The sequence below is a fragment of the Hylobates moloch genome, unplaced genomic scaffold (assembly GCF_009828535.3).
Source record: "Hylobates moloch isolate HMO894 unplaced genomic scaffold, HMol_V3 SCAFFOLD_4, whole genome shotgun sequence".
Classification (NCBI taxonomy): Eukaryota; Metazoa; Chordata; class Mammalia; order Primates; family Hylobatidae; genus Hylobates; species Hylobates moloch.
The window spans coordinates 173,907,062-173,919,070 of record NW_026652279.1 but is presented as its reverse complement, the minus strand read 5'-3'; the positions used below and the strand labels follow the sequence as shown (position 1 = coordinate 173,919,070).

Here is a 12,009-nt window from a genome sequence, read left to right as displayed (position 1 = left end):
GTGTTGTATGTGGTGATTTAATTTTCTCATCTGTCTTCTCAAAGATATCACCTTTGGACCAAAAATTCTACAATAATAAATTGTCCAAACATTAAGATTCACCTCGTTCTACTCATCTTCCTCATCTCTCGTATGAATAATCATTCCTCTGTCACCCTCTTCTGTTCTGAAAAACAAACCAACCAACATTGGGGCACTTTTTCCATTGACTGGTTTACTTTCCTTCTGTATACCTGAGGGGAATCTTCCTTCCTTTGGGGTCTTTGTCATGTCCTTCAGACGTTGGGGTGTCCTCTGTGGGGGTCCCCAGCTTAAATCAACTGACCCCACAACTTTGTGTGGAACCTGAAATGAGCAGCCTATGGAGAACCTGGTCATTGAATACTTAGATCTTGCCGCAGTCCCTATTTAAACACCTGTTCAATCAACTCGGGGACCTATATTTTAGATTTCAACATCTCTGAATTGGCCTGTTCCCTACAGCAGTTGTGTTCTAATGTCAGCCTGGACAAGGCCGAGTTCTTCCTGAAAGGGTTTGTGCTTTATGTTGCCCCCTGGGGGCACTGCCACTTTGGAATCCCTTTAAATACTTTTTTTTGTGTGAGTTTTGAGAGCCCATGTGAATAGTGTAAACGTATTGCAAAGCTGGTTTCTGGCTGGCCTGTGGTTTAGATTATCTGAGCTTCCCCCTCTTGCCTCCAGGCTGAGCTGACCCACAGCTAATTTAGGTATATGCTCTTTCTTTGAGGTTCATCAATAATGGTGCTTCTTAGATTCAGTGTGGTCTAGTCCACTTTGTGGTGCTGTAACAGAATATCTGAGACTGGGTAATTTATAAAGAACAGAAATTTATTTCTTACAGTTCTGGAGGCTGGGACATCAAAGGTCCAGGGTCCCCCATCTGGCGAGGGCCTTCTTGCTGTGTCATCCCATGGTGGAAGGTGGAAGGGTGTGAGAGAGAGAGAGAGAGAGAGAGAGAGGAAGGGGAGAGAGGAAGGGGGACAAACTCATCCTTTTATTCCAAAATAACGAACCTACTCCTACAATAGTGGTATCAATTCATTCACGAGGGCTCTGATGAAGAATGTTCTTCAAGGTCCCACCTCTCAACACTGTTGCATTGGGATTAAGTTTCCAACACATGCACTATAGGGACACATTCAAACCACAGCATGGTGCATCCTCTGATGTCCACATTATAGATGGAGGTGGCAGCTTATCACCTGGAGCTCCTGAAGAAATTAAAGCGGAGACACATGGTGACGCAGCCCGTGGCCTGGCGTTTTCAGCATCTCAGAAGCACTGACAGGGACCTGCAAGCTGATGAGGAATTGTTCAACTCAATGGGCTTCCTCAGAGCTTGGGAGACCATTAATGTGGAAGACACTATCTGGACATGTTTCTCTTTTTTCCACCTCTCTAGAATTTATTTCAGGATCGGGGAGACTTCTGGAGTAGAAAAGCCACTCAAGAACCTTCCTCCTCCTCCCCCACGCCCCGCCTCCCCCACGCCCCGCCTCATAAGCTGCTGCCCTCCGAGCGGCATGGAGTCCCCGCGTCCCGGCTCCACGGTGCGGGAGTCCTCCATGGTGGTTGAATTCGCCTTTCAGGCCCTATGTTCAGGATTTGTCATCTGGGTTTTAAAAACGTTTTTTTAGAAGTCATTGGTAATTAAAAACTAAGTTTTTTATTGTGGTAAAATATACATAACATAAAATTTACCACAGTAATCTTTTTTTAAGCGTAAGTTGGCTGACACTGAGTGAATTCGCTGCTGTTGATAATCTGCTTCTCTCTTGAGCTGCTGTCGCCCACACTCGCCATTGGCCGTGCTTGTTTTTCTCCTGGAACTGGGGCCTGTGTCCCTGTTGACCTTGTCCTAGGTCAGCTGAGCCAGAGGACTCTCCTTCTTAGGGATACCGCTCAGTATCTGCACAGCCACAAAGTCCAGCCAGGGAGGGCATCCGAGACCACCAGCAGCCACCCCTGGGGGCCCGACCCGTGTCAGGCTGTGAGTTCCCGAGTCCCTGGACCCAGCTGTGCCTGCTGGGGTCAGTGCAGTCTGTGAGCCTCAACCCCCAACTGTTCAGCATCATCAGCAACCCCCAGCTCCCAGCATTCCCTCCCAGCAAGGCCTGTTGGAACCCAGCAGAGACTGGCGGCTGGGGCTTGTCCTCGAGCAGGGGGGCAGGACACGGGGCGCGGGGCTCCTGCCCTCACAGCGTCCTGTCAGGATGGACGACCCGAGCCAGGCGGTGCTCCCTCCCGCCACACCTGGCCATACTGGCCTCTACGCATGCCGGTGCTGCCAAGGCCCCTGTGTGGGACAGCCCCCCTGCTCCAGCCCGTCCTCCTGGCTCCATCTGCATCCGCCCACACCTGCACCGGGCCTCACTGGCCCGTTCTCAGACCTGCACAGCCAGGTCTTCCCCAAGCACCACAGGTCGGGGTGGCCGGGCGTTTTATAAGAACAAACTGTGACTGTGAACCCTGGGATGGCTCAGCACCCAGGCAGCGCGGCCTCCGAACGCCGTCTGTGGACTCATCTCTCCTCTCCACTGGCCCGGCCACACGTCCATCCAGCCCTGCTATCTCCCTCTTTCTGTCTCTGTCTCTCCGCCCTCTGTGTGTGTTGGTGTCTCCTGTCTCTCTCTCCCTCTCTGTCTCTGTCTCCTGTGTCTCACTATGTCTTTCTCTGTGTCTCTGTGTCTCTGTGTCTCTCTTGTTTTTTTCTCAATTTTTTTTTGTTGTTTTTTTACCTGGACTTACGCCCTCCTCTCTGTTTCTCTGTCTCTGTCTCTCTCTTTCTCTTTGTCTCTCTCTGTCTCTGTCCCTCTCTGTCTCTCTTTCTCTTTGTCTCTGTCTCTGTCTTTCTCTGTCTGTCTCTGTCTCTCTTTTTGTCTCTCTGTCTCTGCCTCTCTCCCTCTCCCCTCACCCCGCTGAGGGCTGTCTGACGGGAACCCCCAGCAGTGTCCTTCGCTCTCCTGGCAGCCTGCGGGCTCCTCCGGTCTCACCGAATGCAGAGTCACCGGCTGTTTCTGGTCTTTGCTGACGCTGACGTTAAGAGTCTATGGTTTCCTCCATTTGGACTTGCCTGACTCAGGATCGGGCTCGGCTTAGACAGTGTTTTGGCAGCCCCCTGCCCTCGGTTCAGGAGGAGGCTGGGTCCCCAGGTTTGGCCATGCTAAAGGCATGCTTTCCTGGTATAGTTAGCAGGCCAGTTCTGGGGTGATCCTCTGAGTCTTGGGGGTGTCCAGTTCTCAGTGCCCTTCCTCCAAGGTGGGGTCTTCATGGCGGGCGCTTGCCCACATCAGTGGCTACCCCGTGGCTGTGGAGTGGGGTCCTTCTAAACGGGAGCTTAACCCCCAGCCCTGCTGAGATGCCTCCATCACAATGATGCCGGGGCCGAGGTCTACCATCCACCAGCTGTCCTGGCTGAAGCTCTCATTCCTGCTTCCTCTTCCTCACAGCCTGGGCTGCGTGTTCCTGGAAACAGGCCCATCTCCCCATCCAAGCGCAGCTCTGGCCCCACACAGTCTGGTCTCCCAGCACCCACAAGGGCCTCCCTGCCCCACCAGGCCCCCGACACCCGCTCTCACCTTCGTCCTCCAGAGGTGGACCCCCCAAAGCTCCCCTTCCTGCTCAGGGGGAGGGGAGGTGTCACTGGGGGAGGCGATGGGGCTGCCGCAGGTTCTCTCTCCCTCACTCTCAGGCGGAATCACTTCGGTCTTTGCTCCCCACCGTGACCTCCTGCTGTTCTCGGTCCTCAGGGTCTCACCTCGCACAAACAGCCGCTTCAGTTATTTCCCGAAACAGAACCGGGCCTCCCTCAGGGAATTCTGGGGGTCTCAGGTCACAGAGAGTCCCCTGGCCCAGGCCTAGACTATTCTGAGTTAACATGGAGATGACATGGGTTTAGCCCACTTGCCTTTACTTATGAAGAAGGAGATGTTCGGGCAGAGAGAAAATCCCTGCCACGGCAGCGCAGGAGCCTGCAGAGCTGAGACTTCGACCCCCAGGGCGCGTCCAGGACTGGGGCCTCTCCTCCCGCCACCTCCCTCCCGAGGCTTCCTCCCACACCTGCCTGAATGAGACCCTATTTCTAGATGGGGCTTCGGCAGACGCAGAGCTGCGACCCATCAGGCCCTTCTCTCTACAGCCTCCGGTTTCCTTTCTATCCTGAGACAGGCACGGGCACCAGGCACCCCCTGCGGCGGGAACCAGGGTGCAGACAGTGACGGCGATGGGGGATTTCATTTGTATATTTTTCCCCAGAGTTATCTCTGGACCCCACTCAACCTTTGATTTCCAGAAACGGGAATCCAAGTCCAGGGTTTACCTCTGGGGCCCTGGGGACCACGTTGCTGCCTAGGAAATGCAGCCCAACAGCGTGCTAGCTCCGAGGCAGAAACCTTTTCTCCAGGAAGGGCCGGTGAAGAGCCTGACAGCCAGCTCCACGGAGAAGGCCTCAGAACCGGCAGGCCAGGAACGCCCTCCGGCCCACCCTGGGAGACCGGCTCTTCCTCAGACCGTTTCTGGGAGGTCGAACACCTGTCCACTTTGATTTTCCCTAACTTCGCAACATCTGTTTACGAACGGTTTTGCCCAGCTCATGACTTTTTTGGGGAGTTTTTGTACTAGAATTGTTGAACTTTGCTTAGGGACATTACACAAGACACAAACTGCAGGGGACGTTTGGGAGACACGTGGCAGGCCTTGTCTGGAATCTTTTCTGTTTACTGAAAGTTCGTTTGGTTCTCATGGCCATTTAACTTGAGGCCTAGGGACAGTGCCGGATTGGAGCGGGGCAAGGACTCAACATCTGGACCCGAGGAGAGAAGGAGGCGCCCTGCGAAGCCCCTCCTGCCACACCACCACCACTCAGCACCTGAGGAGCTCCAGAAGCTTCCAGAAGCTCCTGGCCAGCTTCACTCCAGAGACTGATTTCAGTGGCCAGGCTGTGGCCTGGATGCAGGCATGCTAAAGCCCCCAGGGGGTTCTAAGGGTGGCCAGGGTGGGGTCACACTGTGCCAGGTCAGGTCGCCGCCTGGTGAGCAGGTCATCTGCCCGGGGGATGCCTGTGGCCCCCACCACACAAGCCCAAGCTGGGGTGGGGCCTGGCACCGTGCGGTTGAAGAGCACCTGGTTGTTTAAGTTAATGTAGAACGTCTGCCCCAATCAGAAGCTTTCTGGACGTTTCCCTACTAGGGAGTCTGTGGGTCATAGGCAGTCACCGGGGAGTCCAATTCCCAAGGGGAACAAGAGAGACCAGCCCAAGTGGGGGGCCTTGGGGAGGCCGCACCAACGTGTGGGCCCCTCCCGACCCCACGGGGCCTGCACAGGCTCCCATCTGCCTCTGGGCGTGACCCAGACACAGGAAGGTATCTGAGGAAAGGAATGCCCATGGCAGTCACGGCACAGTATCATCCCTGGAGCCTCCATCCTGCCCCCACAGACTAGAATATTCCCTGGAGGAATCCCCAGCCTAGCTGGGAAGGGCGGGAGCTGGTGTTCCAGACAGACACTTCACCTACCCACCTCCACAGGGCGGGAGAAGCCAGGGCAAGGCGGCAATCGAGAGACAAACCAGGCCTTGAGCGGGATCTCACTTTAATGGAGAGGGCGTTATGGCCTCCGGGGCATGGCTCTCAGCCTTGGGCAAGCCCCTGGTTTTCATGGACCTGTCGATCCACTTGAGGAAGGCGGTGACCTTGGTGTAGATCCCGTACTTCCCCTTCCGGGCACAGCCCTCTCCCCAGCTGACGATGCCTGTCACGAAGTAGGTGTCCTTGAAGCGGGTGACGTGGGGGCCCCCGCTGTCCCCCTGGCAGGCGTCCTCCTGCCTGGCGTGGTAGCCGGCACAGAACATGTTCTGGGTGATGATGAAGCTGCTGGACAGCTTGCAGCTGTTGCGGTCCACATAGGGCACCTCCAGCATCTTGAGCCTGGTGGACTGCCGGCCCTTCTCGTGGGTGCGCCCGAAGCCGCTCACAATCCCCGTCTTCTGTGTCATCAGTGTGGACTCGGCCCAATCGCGCTCGGGGAGGCAGGCGGGCGCCACGTTCATGCGGAAGGTGATGGGGGTCTTGAGCCGGAGCACGGCGATGTCGAAGTCATAGGTCTCCTTTGTGAACCGGTTGTGCTTGATGACTACTTCCACCTCGTGCATCGCCTCGCCGCCCTCCTCCTGCTCTGTGTTCCGGTCCCCTGGGACAGACGGGTGGGACTGCACTCAGCTCAGCTGGGGACATGCTTTCGCACATCCGTTGCTTTTTAAGGAAGTTATTTTTTTTTTTAAATTAAAAATGGTACGTGGTCACTTTTGAAAATTTGAAAAATAGAGGGAAGTGCAAAGCAGCAAATAAAAATGCCTGTCAGCCTTGCTACCCAGGGAACCACTGGTCATGTCTCACACATTGTGTCCTTGGGCGGGTGCATCCTCCGTGCCAGTCGTGGGCACCAACAAGGCGTCCCAGGGCCGAAGGCTTTTGGCATCCCAGACCCAGGCTGTGCAGTGTGGCCGCTGGCCGAGAGTGTAAAATAGTTGTGCCATGAATGTAAAATAGAGACTTAGCATGAAAGAAAATGTGCGGAACATGTTATGACACCTTTAACATGATTACACATGGAAAAAGTAATATTTTCAACATGTTGAGTTAAATAAGATACATGAAAATTTGTGTGTGTGTGTGTATATATATATATATATTTTTTTTTTTTTTTTGAGACAGAGTTTTGCTCTGTCGCCCGGGCTGGAGTGCAATGGCACAATCTCGGCTCACTGCAACCTCCGCCTCCCGGGTTCAAGTAGTTCTCCTGCCTCAGCTTCCCAAGTAGCTGGGATTACAGGCCTGTGCCACCATGCCCGGCTCATTTTTGTATTTTTTAGTGGAGATGGAGTTTTGCCATGCTGGCCAGGCTGATCTCGAACTGTTGACCTCAGGTGATCTGCCTGCCTCAGCCTCCCAAAGTGCTGGGATTACAGGCATGAGCCACCACACCCAGCCTGTTTTTTTATATTTTAAAATGTATAATAGAACATTTAATGTTAGAAAAATATCAGTTTACATATATTGCTTGCGTTTGTAGCTTGCGTTGGGTTTGCACTGAGCAGCTCTAGGGTCTAGTAGATAAAGACAGATGTTAATGAAACAATCCCACAAATAAAAATAGAAGAGACAGAGGTGCTTGGTGTTCAGAGTATGTTAAAGAGCGAGGGAGGTCTGGAAGGCTCCCAATAAGACACTGAGACACAGAACATTAGCTGGACCAGGGAGACCCAGAGACCTGGGACCCAGAGACTCGGAGACCCGAGACCTGGACACCCAGTGGGAGAAGGGCTGGGCTGGTTCCCCTCCCCCTCCCCGTCCTCCTCCCCGCTCTTCCCCTTCCTCTGCTTCCTCATCTTCTTCCTCTGTGAAATGCCCCTAACCCCCACAAATAGGATTTCAGGATTTCAACCAGTGTTCCCAACAAATTCCATCAGCTCTAGTGGTCTCTGAAAAGCAGACAATGACTGTCCCCCCCCACCACGGCCCTGGGGGCTGTTGGTCACTTACCTACCCTCACCTTGAATCTCTTGGCTTGGTAGAGACAGTGGGCTGCCGTGAGGATGTAGAACTCGCTCAGAATGGTTCCACCACAGAACCCCTCGTTTTCCTCATTGATGAGCAGGGCCTGTGACAGACGTGACAGGCTCAGTGTGGCCGGCCAGGTGGACAGGTGTTGCCTGACTGAGAAGCCAGCTCTTCAGGTGGCACTGCCCGGCCCTCCCCATGCCAAGCTGTCCTCTCTGGTCTCCTGCCATCCACCCAAGGACAGTTCCTTGTCTGCCTCTTTTCTCCACCTGTGCCGCACACTCACTGATATAGGGAGTCATCTCTTCTTTCTACCAAATCCATCACAGCGCTCTCTAAAGTCTCATGCACACAACACATCTGTCTGTGCTTTGGAAAAGATGCTCCCTGTGGGAGCAGGCTTTCCCGTCTCTGTGGCAGCATTTCTACCTGGAACCAGGAGACGCCAGTCTGTGCAGAAACATCTGCCTCGACTGGTGCACCTGCCTGGTGTCCCGACGGTTCAGCAGTGTGAACCTGTCCCCCATGGTGCACAGATGCCTCCATCCCAGGTGACTTCCTGGGGGTCCCTGTGGCAGCTCCTGTGAAGGGTCTCCTCCCTGCCAGGACTTGGAACGCGGATGGTCCCAGGGGAGCGAGCACTGACGGGTGCCACACGCTGTCCCTAGGGAGCTGGACTTGCACGTTTGGAGCCAGGCATATTTTGGTTTTCTTTTCTCCGGGGAGTTTCCCGTCCTGTGATAGCGGCTGGGCGCATGTGTAGACCAATGAAACTACTGACAATACCGAGTCTTAAAAGATTTCGTAAAACCTTCGTGGCTAGAAAAGGGGTCATTTTTTGCCTCTTTTTTGCATAATTTGTCAACTCATCATCCAGCTTACATGAGGGAAAGTCAGGCTTTCTAAGACACGAGCACCAACCGTTCTTCCTGAAGATGCAGACGAGGCCGCTTGCCAAGACTCGAACCAGGAAACAAGAATTGCAAACCTCAACAGACCGGGCGAGGGCCCCTCCGGTGAGCCCTCCAGGGTGCCCCGCCCTGGCCCCCCAGCCCGAGACCCTCTCCAGAACCCCGCCTGGGGCTCCAAGTCCAGCTCCTCAGCCCCACAAGAGGCTTTTCCTGCTCATCCTCGGTGGGGTCTCCTGCATCGAGTTGCCCCAACCACACAGTGCCTGGGATTGGGAGGACTTGGGTCTCAGCTCCCTAACTAGGTTGAGAGTTCTGTGTGTTGGTCACAGAGAGGCTTCATGGTTTCATATCCCACCTACACAGCGCCCAGCTCAGTGCCTGACACGCAGAAGGCCCTCAACAAACATGCGTTGCAGAACCGCCTCAGTGCATCCCTCTCTCGCTTGGCTCTTTATAATTAGACAGAGGCTCACCCGCCACACAGTCTGGGGTGGAGGAAGGCCTGGGGGAATTCATGGGGGCGCTGGTGGCTCTGAGATTCTTGCTTGTAGGAGAGGACATTCTGGTTTTGGGCGCTGAAAATTCAAGTCCCAGTGAGGATTGCCAGAGAAAATACAGGATGCCCAGCGACAGGGTTTGGCCGTGTCCCCACCCAAATCTCATCTCGAAGTGTAGCTCCCACATTTCCCATGTGTTGTGGGAGGGGCCTGGTGGGAGATAACTGAATCATGGGGGCGGTTTCCCCATGCTGTTCTGGTGGAAGTGAGTAAGTCTCACGAGAGCTGACGGTTTTCTAAGGGGAAACCCCTTTTGCTCGTTCTCTCATTCTCTGTCTTGCTACTGCCACGTAAGACGTGCCTTGTGCCTTCCACCGTGGTTGTGAGGCCTCCCCAGCCACGTGGAACTGTGAGTTCATTCAACCTCTTTTTCTTTATAAATTACCCAGTCTTGGGTATGTCTTTATTAGCAGTGTGAAAACTGACTAATACACCCAGTTTGACTTGAATCAGATAAACAGCAAATAATTTTTAGCATATGTATGCTTCATGCAATACTTGGAACATACTTACACTAAAAGTATTTCTAGTTTACGTGAAATTGAAATTTAATTGAAAGTATTGTGCTTTTATTTGTTTAATCTGACAGCATTAGTCCAAATCAACAATCAAAGATTAGGACCTGGTATAGTGGCTCACACCTGTAATTCCAGCACTTTGGGTGGCTGAGGAGGGCGGATCACATGAGGCCTGGAGTTTGAGACCAGCCTGGCCAACACGGTGAAACTCCTGTCTCTATTAAAAATAAAAAAATTAGCCAGGCGCGGCCAGGCGCGGTGGCTCACGCCTGTAATCCCAGCACTTTGGGTGGCTGAGGCTGGCAGATCACAAGGTCAGGCGATGGAGACCATCCTGGCTAATACAGTGAAACCCTGTCTCTACTAAAAATACAAAAACAATTAGCTGGGCATGGTGGCAGGCACCTGTAGTCCCAGCTACTCGGGATGCTGAAGCAGGAGAATGACATGAACCTGGGAGGTGGAGGTTGCAGTGAGCCGAGATCGCGCCACTGCACTCCAGCCTGGGCGACAGAGAGAGACTCCGTCTCAAAAAAAAAAAAAAAAAAAAAAAATTAGCCAGGCGTGGTAGCAGGCGCCCATAATTCCAGCTACTTGGGAGTCTGAGGCATGAGAATCGCTTGAACCCAGGAGGTGGAGGTTGCAGTGAACCGAGATTGCGACACTGCACTCCAGCCTGGGCAACAGAGCAAGGTACTGTCTCTTAACAAAAAAACCTCAAAGAGTGATTTTCTTTTTTACCTTTGAAAATAAGTAGATGTGTTTTTCTCTAAGGTACTGTCTGCCTCCATAGGATTTAGGTGTTTGGGTAAAAAAAATTCCAAAATTAGAAATGAAGCGAGGACACCGACTCTTTCTGCCTCCCGTCAAACAGAAGAGCAAATGGAGGCCTCGCCCACCCCGGCGCCGTCCTCCTGCCTGCTGACGCCCCTGCAGCGTGGGCGGCTCCCTGGCTTTAGCCCTGTCTCCCGGTGTAGGGGAGGTTTGAGGACACTTGAGCGTGTGGCTGCGCCTTCTCCCTCTTCTGTTTCACAGGACAGCATTGTCCTGGGCACGCCACGGGCAGCCATGGAAATGCCCAGTGGGATAGGGGTGAGGGGGGCGTTGCCCGGGCCCAGCCTCTCCCTCAGCCCGGGCCACTTCCCTGTGGAGCTCACAGCCTCCTTGGCTGCCCGGAGGGAGGGGACAGGCAGGCAGGCTTGGGTGGTGGAGCCCCTCTGTCCTAGTTCGGAGCACTTCCTTCCCGGATTGCTATCCCAAGTGTCGGGCTGGCCTCCCCGAGGTGCACAGCGGGACAGGCGGTCCGTCCAGCAGGCCCAAGGGGCCGTCCTACTGTTACCTGCCAGGGACATTCCCCGTCCTTGCATTCCCGGCCTCCCACGATCCTGACGAGGTTGTTGTCACCCGTCTCGGGCTGCGTCTGGTTGAAGTCAAGCAGGTCGAAGGGGTTCTCGGTGGGGTCCAGGTCGGCTGCGTCATACGGCTTCCATGTGACGCTGTCAGGGCCTTCCCCGCTGCTGTTGGTGGCCTGGGCCACTGACCTCTTCCTGCGTTCCAGGGTCTGTTTCCCACAGGGGTAGGGCCCTGAAAGAAAGAGGACGGCCGGGGCCTTCAGCACAGAGAGAGGCTCCCCAGGCCCTGCACGGCTCACCCTGTGGGAGAAGAGTCAGAGAGCTGGGAGGCAGAGCGCAGGGGCACCCGGAGGGGCAGCAGGCTTGCGGGGTGAGGCCCCACGTCGTCAGCAGGGGTCGGGTCTGCAGGTGAGCGCAGCTGTCTGAGCGTTGGCCTCCCCTCAAGTGACTGCCTGTGAACACTGGACCCCAGGCAGCAACCCAGGCAGCGAGGGGAGTGTTTGCCTGCGATTTGCCTGAAAATGCACCAAGAAGTCAAGAAACCTTGACAGATGGACAGAGACAAACGGGCCAGGCGAAATGGGATGAACGCATCTGGCCGGAGGACGCCAACAGGAGAACCCAGGTGCTGGGCGTGTGCGGCTCCCTGCGAAATTCTTTCCAGTGTGCTGTGTGTTGGAAAAGTTTTCCTAATGAAACATTGAAGAAAAACAAGTTTTCAGGCAGAAGGAATAGTGCACGCAAACAACTGGAGGCACAGGAGAGCGTCTGGAATAGCACAGCTCCCAGAGAGGCCACGCTGAGATGTTAGGAAGCTTCCTTTTGTATAACGGCCAATTAGGGCACCAAGGCCAAGCGAATGGCTGAAACAGGGTGGAGGAAGGCAGGGGTGTGGGGGAGCAGGAGAGGAGGCGGGGGGGAAATGGATGGCAAGGGGCTTCTCTGTGGCCACGTGGGTCTGGGGTCAGATGGGCACAGCTTAGCTGTTTACTTGCTGCGCTTCTGCACGGTCTGAGAAGGCTCCGGCGAATTTGCCAGCCGCAGGGGTCTTCACCCCGCCATGCCTCAGCTCTGTCCATGTGTGCAGTCACCAC

General features: G+C 54.6%; 2 protein-coding genes across 7 annotated transcripts in view; one reads left to right on the top strand and one right to left on the bottom strand.

Moving 5' to 3' along the window:
* The window catches only part of PCID2 (PCI domain containing 2), a 58,708-nt gene extending 53,955 nt beyond the window's left edge, over positions 1 to 4,753 (top strand). For all 6 annotated transcript variants that reach the window (XR_009213336.1, XR_009213332.1, XR_009213335.1 and 3 more), the window contains one exon: positions 1,203 to 4,753. The gene's annotated coding sequence lies outside the window, so the exon portion shown is untranslated. The remainder of the gene's footprint in view (positions 1 to 1,202) is intronic.
* F10 (coagulation factor X) overlaps positions 4,753 to 12,009 on the bottom strand; it is a 26,630-nt gene continuing 19,373 nt past the window's right edge. Inside the window, exons 6-8 of the mRNA XM_032151394.2 lie at positions 10,903 to 11,147; positions 7,560 to 7,677; positions 4,753 to 6,207 (exon numbers count right to left, since the gene is read on the bottom strand). Coding sequence (XP_032007285.1) covers positions 5,606 to 6,207; positions 7,560 to 7,677; positions 10,903 to 11,147 — 965 coding nt within the window. The 3' untranslated portion in view covers positions 4,753 to 5,605. The remainder of the gene's footprint in view (positions 6,208 to 7,559; positions 7,678 to 10,902; positions 11,148 to 12,009) is intronic.